The sequence below is a fragment of the Cygnus olor genome, chromosome 2 (genome assembly GCF_009769625.2).
Source record: "Cygnus olor isolate bCygOlo1 chromosome 2, bCygOlo1.pri.v2, whole genome shotgun sequence".
Classification (NCBI taxonomy): Eukaryota; Metazoa; Chordata; class Aves; order Anseriformes; family Anatidae; genus Cygnus; species Cygnus olor.
Genome location: NC_049170.1, coordinates 75,942,386 through 75,956,601, shown reverse-complemented (window position 1 = coordinate 75,956,601; position 14,216 = coordinate 75,942,386). Strand labels below are relative to the sequence as shown.

General features: G+C 33.0%; 1 protein-coding gene and 1 long non-coding RNA gene across 3 annotated transcripts in view; one reads left to right on the top strand and one right to left on the bottom strand.

Annotated features, from left to right (window-relative positions):
- The window catches only part of CDH10 (cadherin 10), a 96,536-nt gene that overhangs the window by 68,553 nt on the left and 13,767 nt on the right, over window positions 1-14,216 (top strand). For both annotated transcript variants that reach the window (XM_040548166.1, XM_040548167.1), the window contains exons 4-8: window positions 305-424; window positions 1,071-1,238; window positions 6,205-6,392; window positions 9,361-9,614; window positions 12,915-13,051. In XM_040548166.1, the coding sequence (XP_040404100.1) occupies window positions 305-424; window positions 1,071-1,238; window positions 6,205-6,392; window positions 9,361-9,614; window positions 12,915-13,051 (867 nt within the window). The remainder of the gene's footprint in view (window positions 1-304; window positions 425-1,070; window positions 1,239-6,204; window positions 6,393-9,360; window positions 9,615-12,914; window positions 13,052-14,216) is intronic.
- On the bottom strand, window positions 6,207-9,586 carry LOC121065368. The gene is made up of 3 exons (XR_005817015.1): window positions 9,526-9,586; window positions 7,171-7,290; window positions 6,207-6,282 (listed from the first exon to the last, which is right to left on the bottom strand). It is a non-coding gene; the product is annotated as an uncharacterized LOC121065368 (long non-coding RNA).

The window sequence follows — 14,216 nt, the reverse complement described above, 5'->3', positions numbered from 1 at the left end:
ACATAAGTATGAATGCATGATAGCAGGGTAGGGATAAAATTCAGCTCAACCACTGCTATTGTTTACCTTTACTGACTAGGCCTTAATCATTGTGGAATTATGGAAGTTTAGGTTCAATTTGTGTAGAACGAGACCCTGAAACAGGGAAGAGAGTATCTAAAGTTCACCATAAGATAATAAACATGCTTGAAAAATCCAATCAACGTTAGCTGAAACTTTCTTTGGGTTCTGCTCAATCAGAAATTAATGTTGTTGGACCTCCATTTAGTACTATCTGAAACTAAATTGACTTTGGATGCTTCAGGTACTTCTGTGGTGCAAGTCACAGCTACTGATGCCGATGACCCTTCCTATGGAAACAGTGCCAGAGTCATTTACAGCATACTTCAGGGGCAGCCATATTTCTCCGTGGAACCAGAAACAGGTCAGGAAATTGTCATTATTTCCATTTACCGTAAACTTGTTCTTTCATTTTAAAAATCTCAGATCACCTAAAAAAAAAATAACAGCTAACTGAAAATAAATAATATTTCTTGCTTTTTCCCTCATAATTTATAGTTCTTATACTAAATAAAAATAAAAACTAAGAGTTATTACAGCTAACACTATGAAGTAAAAGTATTGTTGCAGTGGTACAATTGAAATAGCTAAGACAGTGTAAAGTTCTAAGTAAGAATATTTTGGTGAAGGCAAGATGAAAGGTTTGTGTCCTAGAAAATGTTGTTCTTTTATTCTTAGTGGTTCTACTTAGACTAATAAAAGGTGTTCTTTCCACCCACAAATCTTGTCTTGCATAAATATCTTGAACCATTTTTATCATGAAATGTAAACTGGAAAGGGAGCTGTGATGAAGAACTAAGATTTTTTATAACAAACAGATAGCCTGTTCTGAAGACTATTTATAAAGCTCATGAACAAATTTTTGTACTTTAAAGCATGAAATGAATACTTTAGGAATACATTTCACAGACTAATACCAAAAAAAATGTAAATAAATAAAAGATGCAGCAGATAGCTGCACATCAAAAATAAAGGCATGATTAACAATTTTTGTTTGTTCTTTATTTAAGGCATCATCAGGACTGCTTTGCCAAACATGAACAGAGAGAACAGGGAGCAGTACCAAGTTGTTATCCAGGCAAAGGACATGGGAGGCCAGATGGGTGGATTATCAGGGACCACCACTGTGAACATCACTTTGACTGATGTCAACGACAATCCACCTCGATTCCCCCAGAGTAAGCTGCATTTAATAGTTGTCCTGCATTCTAAGAGCTTCAAACTAAAGAGTTTAGCAATCACCATCTGGTTTAATTTAGAGTAAATCTAGATTACAGGGCACACATGAACAGCAACAAAAAAAGGCTTATGTACTGACTTATTCACTATTATTAAAGCAGAATATTAAATGTTACAGTATTTGTTTGTTAGGAAAACAGTTACATGATCAACTGTAACTACAGAAGAACTGGGATACCGTCCAGTACTATGGGAGGCAGTTGGAGGTGAAATAATAAGAGCATTAGAGCAATGCATTTCTTTCCCCTTACCTATTGCTTAATTCCTAGACACTCCCCCATTGGAAAATAAAACATGTAGTAATTGTAGGTATGCAGAAATGTTTGAACTGTTTTATCTGCTTAAACATTTAATCATGAAGAACTTGGAAAACAAATTACTTGAAGGAAAACAAGCAGATTTGTATTTTTCCAGTTACTGCTACAAAATCTGATAGATAGAAGATTTCCCAAAGTGAAATAAATGGCATTTAACTTTTTTTTTTTTGATTGCTTATGTTTACCAAAGGTAAACAAAAATACAGGTTTTCTTCTGAATCCACAAAACTGGAGTACAACGCCACTAAATCCAGTAGTTACTGATGATCAGCCTTCAGGCTCATAATAACAGAACCAGTTTCAAATGATTCTGATTTAAGCATGTTCTTTATAGCACACATGGAGTACATAATTTTGTTCAATGTAATTTTGTTGTTAATATATATGCATTTAGCTAAGATGTTTATCAGCATGTGATTTCATATACTCAAAACAGAAAAATCATGAGGAATTGAGCATTTACAGTTTGAGCATTTCCCCATAGGCCCTATTCTGGACAGAATTTATTGTTAATTTGTCATTTTAAGTCCCTTTGTAATTTCACATTGTTTTGATTTATTACATTTTTAGTTTACATTTATATATGTAGGATTATGGTAATTCTAGTGCTGTGTAGGCGAGGAATGCTGTTTTACTGCTCTCTGGAGCAATTTAGGAAGACTTTTCAAAGATGTTGCATGTTCAAAGCTTTATGGAAAAGCTAATTTTAACAGTTATACTTAGGACAGCATATAAGCTATGCACTGTTATGCTCTTCTTTTCATTTCTTTTTTTTTTTTCTTGTTTCTTAAACACTGTGTGAAATTAATAACTAGAATGGCTTATTGAACTTTTTCAACTTTCTAGACTGTTTTTATACGATTTACATGGCAGTCCAACATCATATTCATTGGATTAAGATGGCGATCTGCTGTTCCAGAAATATCTGTGCATTTTTCTGTTGTCAGTGTAAATCAGATAGGACTTTTGCTTTAAAGAAATTTTGTCTTACTCTCATGGTTGGCATTTTTATGTTGTTTTGTTTTATTTGTTTTTCTCTCTACTCTCCACTGATAGTCATGCTACATACAAATGTATGTTTCACTAGAAATGAAATCTAAAACATTCATAAAGCTCAATGTAATTTTACAGGTTGTTTGAAATTAAAAAAAAAAAAAGCTGTTGACTTTTAAAAAATCTTTATATTTAATCTAAAAATGCTAAGAGGCATTATAATGATTCCTGATTTTCATAGAGTTTTAGGAAACTACTGGAATTGGTACTTATTAAGTTAAGTTATTCTGTCCTATTGATAACGGATTTGTGTTGGGTTCATGAGATGACCATATTCATATCAGATTTATGAGTTACCAGGAAAAATATTAAAAGTTTCCTTAGATTTTCACAGGACTGAGTAGCATACTACAGCTATATATTAATCAAAGGACAGATTAAACTTCTCTTACAAGGAAATTCATAGTAGTATTGTGAAGAATTCCACTTTTTGTTTTGTGTTCCTAAACAAACAAACAAACAAAAAACAAAACAAAAACAAACACCGTACCATTGATTCCTCTGTGATTTAGAGAGAGCAGGGTCTCTTCAGGATATTTTTCTTCTCTTAAAGATCACCTGAAAACCATATATATATCAGTAACTGTTCCTCTGAGGAAACATAACGAAATTTAACATTTTATCAAGGTTCTGCACACAAAGACCATCAAAGACCTTAGATTTTGCATCTGTTTCAGTTGTCATACTTTCAGGAATTTTCAGTATTAAGGACATTGCATTGACATATGCTAAATGGAAAAGAAAAGAAGAGAAAATAAAAGTAAAATAAAATAAATAAAAATAAAAATAAAATAAAAATAAAATAAAATAAAATATTTAAAATAAAATATAAACAGTATCCTGGGTTCAGATGGAAGAGATTTTGAGAATAAAATTGTTTGGTAAGTACTGTATTTTAGAATTATATTTTTATTTTCTTGATTTTGTAGATCAGTATTTTCAGTGTGTATTTTACAAATAGAGCTATGTAATTCCTTGAGTTAATTATTTTAGGATAAATCAGCTCATTTTTGGAGTCTGACTCTTATTTTTCAAAGTGGTTTATGGACTTCGGAGCCTGACTATGGCTGAAACTCATGGCAGCCCATGTCTCCTGTAAGAGAGGCTCCTGTATAGAGCCTATATTGCTCTATAAAAATATTTACCTTTATACTATTCCAGAGCAAATGGGAAGAAGGGTAAATGTGAATAAAGTTGTTCTTCCATTCTTTATGACTGAGTGACACAGGTTTGTAGACTAAATCTTCCACCTAACGTCCACTTTTCTTCATCACTCAGTGAAGTAAATGCAAACAGTAAATGACTCTCCTTGGGGAAAAAACAATGATAGAAAAAGGATTTACAGAGGAATTTTGCAAGAATAATTCCAATTTTTGTAGTTTACATTCTGATCTGATGCCTTAACTTGCACTGCATCCTGTACGTAGTCAAATGATTTATAGTCTTCAGTGACGAAAATAATAAAAGGGAGTATCACATACCATGGTAGAGATTTCTGTTAATGGATAGATTAACCATAAAATTAAAATAGTCTTTCAGATGATAGATTTCTGGTTATTTTTATTCTTTATTTCCACTGCCTTATTAGTACTTGAGGTTATGAATTCTTAGCACTTTCTAGATAAATAAATGAGTTGGGTATTGCAGTGGGAATCAAAACAGTGTCCACAAGGCACAGCTTGGGGTTGTGGTTTAAAGCACCCCAAAAAAATTAAATAAAATAAATAAAACAAAATAATCAGAGAATAGTTGACACACCATAAAACTAATTATAATGTATAAATTTTAACTGAAAAAAAAAAAAAAAGTAGTCTTTCAACATAGTCTCACATAGTACTGAAAAATACTAAATGGGAGCAGAGGCTACTTTTTCTTTTTTTAACATTAACAGATTACAGAAAGATTATATACCAATGTAGCAAAGTACACAGATTTAGGTTTTAGAGAAAGGTAATGAAAAATATCAGAGCAAATGCAAGATAAATCACTTGATTGAAACACCAAAATGTAACTGCATGAAAATAAATTCATTATAAATAGAATATGGAGTGTATATGGTCATAAAGTATTAATTCTGCTGCTGTATATCAGTTTTATATGAAAAACTGATGAAATACTATTGTAAGAAATTCAATTTTACTCTTTTCCCTTTGAGATTTAATAAATAAGCTATGTGTTTATTTTTTTTAATTTTTGCCTTTTTTTTTTTTTTTTAGGTTTGCAAACTACAAAATAATGGCACAGAAAAATAGTTCTGCAGAATGAGAGAAACTCTTAAACTTCCTAGTGAATAATGGGGCATTGTTTTTTTTTTCACTGTGTCTCCTTAAAACTAAAAACAATCCCTCTGTCATTCTCTAGTTGCCTGACAACATACTCTGTTAAAAGACACTGATAATCCCCACCAGTGTTTTCCTGAATATATGATAAGGTCATGTTGCTACTACTCTCTCCCCATGATTCTTTCTGATCACACAAAACTATTAACTTAACTTCCTTTATGAACTTTTCTGTACTTCTTATCTGTAACTAGGTATGTATGTGCTGCCTTTTGGGTAGCCTATTCCTTTTTCCTGTTGATGGTACTGGCCTTTATCACTTCCACTTTCGTATTACTGTTAACTGAATTGTCTTTCTAACTCACTTTACTTAGCTCATGAGGTGTTTAAGTAAAACAACTAATCTAGAAACACTTAAATAAGGGCAGAAAAGAAAATGTTTTTCAGTAGAGCTTAGATGACTTAGCATTTGTCATTGGAATGGCAGCTGTATCTGTATTCATTTTAAAATCTTTTTTTGAGAATTCTTCTTAGTGCATTATGTGTCACACACCTTTTGCTACTCTACATTCTGATGGATGGGATCAGAGATCTCAATCCTTATTTACAGTTTAACAGGATGGCTAAGACATAGAATACTAAAATGTAGAGTAGGATATTTACTTTAATTCATTGCAGCATTTCTGAATGAGGACAGTTTTACTCCTGTGTTTTTTATCTGCGCTATGAAACCACAATAAACAGATGCAACTGAGCCAGAAGAAGGACAAAACCAAAATTGCAGTGTTCATGAGTCTTAATCAAGCATGAATTACTGCTTTAACAAGTGTAGGCACAGTTTCTGCTTGTGGATTTTCAAGAACCTTTCCGTTTATTTATTTAATATTGTATCTGACTATTTAATTTTGAAGACTGAAATTTCAATCTGCTTCTTATAGTTGGATGGAGAATTTAGGGGAAAGTACAGATAGATATAGTTGATCCTTCTTTGGGATAGGAATACAGAAGGGCTTTTAAATCCTCTTTTTCTACGATTTTGTTTTTCTACAATTTTGTTTTCACTCTTCTACCTAAACTTTTTTTCATGCATAGTTCTCTGCCTCATACTTTGCCCACCCCATCTGTATTAAAAGGGAAAATCTCTAGAATAAAAGATACACAAAAATATGTAATCAGCTATTGTGTGACACAGACATTACTTAATGCTTGTGTAGTGGCTTGTGGGGCTCCTGAGTGGCTCTTTGTTTCTTTGGCAGGTACCATCCACCTCCGCATTCCTGAGTCCTCCCCAGTTGGGACAGCCATTGGCAGCGTCAAAGCCACTGATGCAGACACTGGAAAAAATGCAGAAGTAGAGTACAGAATTATAGATGGTGATGGGACAGATATGTTTGAAATTGTGACACAGAAGGACACTCAGGAAGGCATCATAACTGTGCGAAAGGTGTCTATTCAAAAAAATTCACTAAGTGATTTTGTTGTCAATGTTACGGTACAAATGTTCATTGTAAAAACATGCTTGGATCATGTGATGGCAATTCTAACTGCTTAGCACTTGCAAGCATCCCCCATTGGTGACTGAACAATACTATTTCCTTTCAAGATGAACTAGAAATAACAGGTGGCAGCAATATCTCCAAGATACAGAGTAGGTTTAAAGCATTAACAAATTGTGCAAAAAATGGACCATCCCCAATGTTAGTATCTCTGTGACTTCAAATAAAGATTTAATTAGTATTCATGCAACCTGTTTTCTTCAGCAAACAAGGCACAGTTCACTCATTACAGAGAGACTTGGGCATTCCTTATTTAGATTTTCATCCACACAGAGTCAAATTAGGAGACCAATGATTGACAAAACACAAATACACTCATGTAAGCTGTCACAAGCTATATTATTTTGTTCGTATTTCCAGCAGGTCAGCTGGTACAGACATAAGCAGTGCATAATGATGGTGTTCTTGTTTCAGAGCTAGCTTTAGTTCTGCCCTGTTTTTCATCTCAAAGCACTTTCAAAGGTTTAAGATCTCAAAGTCTGAAATGCCATTCTCCTACTCCTCAACATTTTCCCTTCCAGAAGTCTCCCAGTCCTTTTCTTTGGGATTGTGAGCATTTTTAAAGAGTCTAGGGAGCATTTCTAACACAAACTATTGCTTATATTAGCTTTTTAAATAAATCACCCTAAGCATAGCATAACAAATTAAACACTACTATACCACTACCTCTTTCTCTGCATCTCTTCATAATGGCAACCAAGGTAAAGATAAATTCTGCAAAGATGACATTGAGTTCCTTTTTGACCTCTATATTCTTCATTGTTCATAGTCAGCATTGTAGTTTATCTGGGAAGGTATGGAAACACCAAGTTAGGGGCCAGATATTCTTCCTTTTCATAGAAGTTTGCAAAGGCGTCTCTCAAGCTATTCTCTTCTTGCCTGCTTGAGGTTTTCCATGCAGACTTCTATTATATTAAATCAATATAGTCTTGAAAAAAAACAGTCTAATAACTAGATCAAGCATAAAAAATTCATGTTATAAGACAGCAGCTCCAAAAGTGTCACCAATAAGTAATAATGAACAAGATCCTCTCATTTTGTTATTAGCAACCTGACACACTCTAAAATTTTCAGGATGCTTTCTCATTGATAAATAAGTAGCTTATCATTCAGATCTCACAGACTAGCTAGTATTGAGTAGCAAGGAAGAAGATACCATGCTCAGTTTGTTCTTTTATGAAATTATTCATCATTTATTTATTATTTAGCCACTTCGATTGTGATTTCTGTTTTCAATGGTGAATAACTACAAGTAACTGGTGTTCTTTTACTGAGCCCTTCAGTTACTGTCTCAATGTAACACCATCTGCAAAAGAACTTACAAGCTTTTCTACATATGTTTCCAAAGATAAAATAATTGCTTAAGTTCATTGTTGCTTTGCCACAATCTCATATTTGTGGGCAACACTTTTGTTCAGTACTGGCAATGTGTTGGGATACCCTTATAATCCACACATTTCATATCAATGTTTTGTGGTGTAGCCTGAAGAGATGTCCAAACTGTATTTGAATGTACTAGTAGCACAGTAGATATATCTGTGTGATGCACCATCTGACAAATTAAGCCTGCTAATTAGAAAAAAGTAGGACTAACATGGCTTCTTTGCCTGTAGGCTTGAAGATAGCATCCCTTAATAGCAGCATGCTGCACTTCATAGACACACCAATAGTCTCATATAGCAACACTGTTCAGAGAGTTTCAGATAGTTCAGATAGCACCACTGTGTTGCAATTCCTGGCTATATTCATAGATATTCTCCTTTCTGCTCTGACTGCTTTTTAAAACAAGTGTGAGAGTAGAATTCATTGTCTGGACTGCATCCTTCTGCTCTTAAACAAACAATTTAAACTTCTAGGCAGGCATTCTGGCATCTTGCATGAACAAGAATTTGTATTTAAAAGCAGCAGAGAAAAATAAAAAAAGGCATGTCTTCTACCACTCGTTTTGATGAATGAAAATGACTAGTTCAATAGCTCCCTGAGATTTGGGCGGAATTAAAGATGTCTTCTTTGTGTTAGAAAGGTAAATTCTCAGCCTGCTCATCTCCTCGGTATCATTAATTAGCTAACACTTTACATCTATGACAGTTAGAAACATTTGAAGAAATAGAGGTTCTTTTGTACCCACTAAGGTTTCTAATTATAACCCTGAACCTTTCCTCTTTCTATTTTAAAAAGGAAATGCTGACAAAAATGTCAAATCTATTTTGAAAAAAGAAAATCTCTGATGTTTGATCGATGAAATTAAATGAAAAGGAACAAGATTAAGCTCTTAGTACATGTAGAGAATTTTGACAGTTCCCCCTCCCTTAAAAATAATGAGCAAACAAATAAACGCAAACACATTGCTGATATTGAAGGCCAGCTACATTTGTTTGACAATAAGGATACTCAAGCAGTTTTGAGTACCCAGGCATTTATAGTATTTCCTGAAAAAGTATCAGTATTATGCACCTTGTTCTGCAATTTCAATATGTCCAGTCTGTATTTCAAATTTTTATTATTTTAAAAAAAAATTTTTATTTTAAATACTTTCACGATTATTTCATATCCTTATGCTTGTGAAAGAGCTACAAAGCTAACCAAATAATCAGTAAATTTGCACTGAATATCTTTTTGTGATTGGTGCTATGTTAATTCAGGTAATATGTAGGAACAGAATCTCCCCCTAAAGACACTGGAAATTTCCTACTAGAGAAATTGGTCTTTATGTGGAAAATTTGAACCACAATAGGGTTCCCAGAACCCAGAACAAGATCTGACAAGACTTGAGTCCTTCTCATTTTCCATTATTTATATAGGTCAACATCTGTTCATACATAATGTAATTTAATAGTTTATCATCTTCATTTTTAGCCACTGGACTATGAGACGAGAAGGCTTTATACATTGAAAGTAGAAGCTGAGAATACCCATGTGGATCCACGCTTCTATTATCTTGGGCCTTTTAAAGATACAACTATCGTGAAAATCTCTGTAGAAGATGTAGATGAACCTCCTGTCTTCAGCAGATCTTCTTACCTTTTTGAGGTGCACGAAGATATCGAGTTGGGGACAATAATAGGAACGGTAATGGCACGGGATCCTGATTCAGCTTCAAGCCCCATAAGGTAATACACCATTCTCTTCATATGCATCATTTGATAAAGAAATTAAGAGAAATAGTAAGAAGGTGATTATGTTTTTTCTCCTATTTACTAGTGTACAAGTGATAGACGGTGTTGAGAATAGTGCTATCTGTAAGCCTCAGAACACCTCAGGGAACAGCCATTGACTTTACACAAGACATAAGAAATGCTTTTTAGTATGTCAAATCTCAGAAAACTTATAAAATTACACACTGATTTCAATTAAGCTCTTCAGGACTACCTGTTACTTCAGAATATGAAAAAGTGCCAAACCAGTCTTGGGGCCAGGAAGGGGACAGAGCTTTAAATTCTTCCTTCCATCACTCCTGGAAAGTATGCAGATCCAATCTCATTCTGCTCTGGTTGGAGCTTCCTGCTGCCACTGTGATAGCTACACGGGATAAAATTATCTTGGTGTGTGCTCAAATACCCTAAGGAATTAGACATTAAAGAGTAATATTAAAAAAAAAAAATCTTCTATGTATATATTGCTTGATGCATTTAGCTAGATGATATCTAGCTGAATGTATTAAATGACACTGTTTTCTTTTGCTTTTGTTATGCTACAATGCATAAAATTTAAGAAACAGGTAAGACAAAGATGGCCAAGTTGGTTATGTCTGTCTGAAATACCCAACAAAGTACAAAAAATACATTTTAGCAAAAGAACTTTATTTACTGACTTTGAAGTCAATTGCCACATGCTTCTTAATGAGGCCCAGGTGGTAAAACTGGATTAGGAATTGAAACTGAATCTAATTTTCTCCTGTGGTTATTTGTGTGCATAGAAAAGATAGCAGATGAAAACACCAAGCCTCTAAAATTTAAGACTATATAAATGACTTAGCATTGCATCTTTATCCACTCTGCTTGCATGAGACAACTGGCAATTTTACCAGTTATGTTTTCATAGTCATGACTGGAAAAAGAACAAACTTGGTGTTTTTCCTCATTTTGTGTCTGACACACATGATTAATTGAAGGACTGTGGCAGGTATTTCTCTCATCAGTATAATTTACACAGACTAGCAATTTAAAGACTATTTTATATACTTTTTCTGTGTCCAGTTGACATTTCTGTCATAATTGTGAAGAGGCAGGTATAGCAAATAAAAAGGGCAAAGAAATTTCTAGAAAACAACAACAACAACAACAACAGCAACAATAACAACAACAACAACAGCAAAAAACAGGGGGATTATTTAGACTTAGTTCATTAAAAAATAAAAAAAAAATCGAGTTATGCATGATAATTTGCTTCACACACAGTTCAGTCATTTTTTTTTATCTTTCATTTAATGCTACCTAGCTGAAGACACGTACTTTAAAACAATTTGTACACTATAGATCAAATTCTTTTCTTCAGTATTGGCTCTATCCCTCAACTTCCAAAGCAACATTACATACTTACTAAAATAATAATTAGCTAGAATACATTTTCATAAGCTTTTAGTTCTTACAACATCAATATTAAATACAAAGAAAAATGCGTTCACCCCAGAAGTGAACAGGTAACATTTAAACTAAATTATTTTGAAGTTGTCATGTTATTTTGAAATTTGAGCAATTTGTATCATTCTTTAATACTGCTGTTAAACAAACAACAACAACAACAAAATCACAGCTTCAGGTTGTAGAATTGGCTCTGATTTTTAACTTTTTTTTTTTCTTTTTAACTGTTGCTTTTCAAATATTAACTTCTTTGTATTAAAATTCTAGGTAAGTTAGAATTCCTACTGTGCCTGCAGCTTCTTGTTGCAATATTTCTTAATTTCTGTTCAATAAATATGGAGGGTTTTTTTTGAAACTAATAATTTCATTAGCATTTGCTGACCAAATATGAAATGGTATAGAATTTTTAATGAGACAATGTGGCATAGATTTTGTTAGACAGAGAAGTGATTATTGCCTGTTGAAAAACTGTTAGATTGCTATCTAAATAAGCTATTTTCCTCACTAAAGTTCTTCCATGGATGAAGTAAAATCACGTATTTATCATATGGGCCAAATAGTCGTAAATATAAATTCTCTGAAAAATAGATTTGTTCAGGTAACTTATAACTTAGTTGTTATGTATAAATAGGCAAGAAAAAACATTTAAGCAAGTCTTTCCTGCAGTTTCAGATGTCTTGTTTTTTGGCTGTTCTAACTTTTTTGGGATTGTTTTTTGTATTCATTTTGGTGTTAGCTTGTTTGTTGCTTCATTGTTTTTATATATTTATTTTATTGTGAATTGAACAAACAAAACCCACCAAAATGTTACAGATGTTATTTTTATATTACAACATTTTTTTTTATTTGGCTCAATCCAGTTAAATACTGTAAGTAAAAATAGATACACTTTATGAAATGTTTAGGTCAGTCATAAAAGTTCATAAAAACATGAACGTAAACAATTGTTTCTATCAAATTGTACAAGTACAGTAGATTTTTTGATAAATTGACCCAATTCTGCCAAAAGTAGACAAATGTTCTGTACCTCACAAAATATTACACTTAACTCCACATCAAAGGTTTGATCCTAGCTTTGAAGGTCGTGCTGATTATTAGAAAAAATGATGGAAAGAATAATTTGCAGATTGTAGTTTAACATTTCTGCCATTTTATGTTAGTAGAACTTTTGCCCATGGAATTGTAGCATCTATAGCACCATAGAAAGTCCTTTGACATCAGCATGTTCATAAAAGTGAAATTTCTGCATATGAACTTATTTTTTATATATTTTTTTAAATTTAATCTCCAGTAAATTAGCATATCCTAAAGTATATAAATGTATAAGTAAAGTATAAGGAGAGCTTATAACACTACTTTTGAAAAGCTCAGAAATTAGCTGTCTGTCTCAGTCTGAAAGAACAGTACATCAAAGAGAATTCTCCTTTATGGATTAAAGCAATCCTTGAATTATTATATTGAAATTCTGACTTATTTTTTATGATTCTCATACAGGTGTATAAAATTTCAGATGATCAAATACTATGCTATTATATCATATTTATGAAATTCTTTCAATTTTTATTCCTCATTCTACAGAATTAATCTTAAGAATTTTTAGAAATGTGCATATGCAATTTCAATTTTAGAAACAATCATTAAAATAACTATCAATGATCAGTGGGGGAAAAAAAAAAGAAGCACCAAATTTACAGAAACTAAATATTTGTTTTATAAAAAGCAACCTTTTTAATGTAATGTATATAACCTGAAAAGTGTATTGACTTGCTGTGAAACATGCTTTCTTCCATTTTCTATCCTTTTAACAATAATTTCTTTCTTTCTGTGCAGGTTCTCTCTGGATCGTCACACAGACCTTGACAGGATATTCAATATTCATTCTGGAAATGGGTCCATCTATACTTCTAAGCCACTTGACCGTGAGATATCACAATGGCACAATCTTAGTGTTATAGCAGCGGAGATCAGTAAGCCAATTTTTTTTTTCATTCAGTTTTCCTTAGCCTGCAAAGTTACAGCTGTAGCTCCATGCAAAAAAAAAATAATATATATATATATAATAAAAAATAATAATTTCCTTCCTCCCACCCAATTCTGTAAGATATTCTTGGAAATTAAATTGGGGGTAGCTAACAGCAGCTATCTCCACGTTGCTTTTTTCCCCATCTTCTTCCTTCAATGACCTTTAATATCCAAACTACTTCTGAAATGTCACCCAATTAAGTAATAACACTGGAGTGATTTTATTTCCTTTCTTTCCTTTGAGGAAAATGACAGATTTTGATGTTACGGTAGCAGAGTTCAAAATGGTAATCTATGCTTATGTCTCTTTAGGTTTCTTCATTTCCTTAGAAATAATTTTGTTATCTCTTCCTTTGGTATCTACCTCTACAGCTCTTGGAATCTTACAAGTTAGTTAGGTTCCGCTTGACCCCTAAGTTGTAACATTTCTTGGACTGTTTACATCATCTTTTTGTAGATATTTTCATGTTGAAAGTAGAGAGGAAAGCAAAGATCCCACTACATGGTTGAGATTAACTCTAATCCCTCTGCCAGAAAATTTTCTAAGGGACAAAAATCTGGTGTTTGAAATCAGCTAGTGAAGGTCATGTGTTTTCAAAGACACTGATTTTTAGGGTTAATTCTAAATCACTCAGAGAAGCAGAAGTTGCTGATCAGCACAACTGGCAGGAACTACACTGCAGAGAACTAAATGGAACATCATGTCCAGGCAATTAACCAATCTTAGCCTGCCCGGTACTATTTCTGTAGTCAGAGCCCAAGTGTCTCCTGCAGTAGGCTGGTTGTATTGAGCACACCCAGTAGCTGTATTTTTTTATTTTTTTTTTCTTGCAGTGCATGTTCATGAGCTTGCACTCCTTCACAGTGTTGTCCACTGTTGTAAAAATACTTATCAGAAGCATTTATATACTGAAGAAACCTATTATCATTTTATACCTATATCATATCACAGTGTTCAACTTATTTCCTGCCAGGATTTATCTGGAACAGCTAGGCTTCTCTAAAGAGGTACATTTGTTTTGGAGAAAGAATGGAAGGGGGAGAATAGTTTTTAAATATTTAAAAATATTACCTTTGAAACATGAGACAACAGGAGAGCAGTGATAAGAA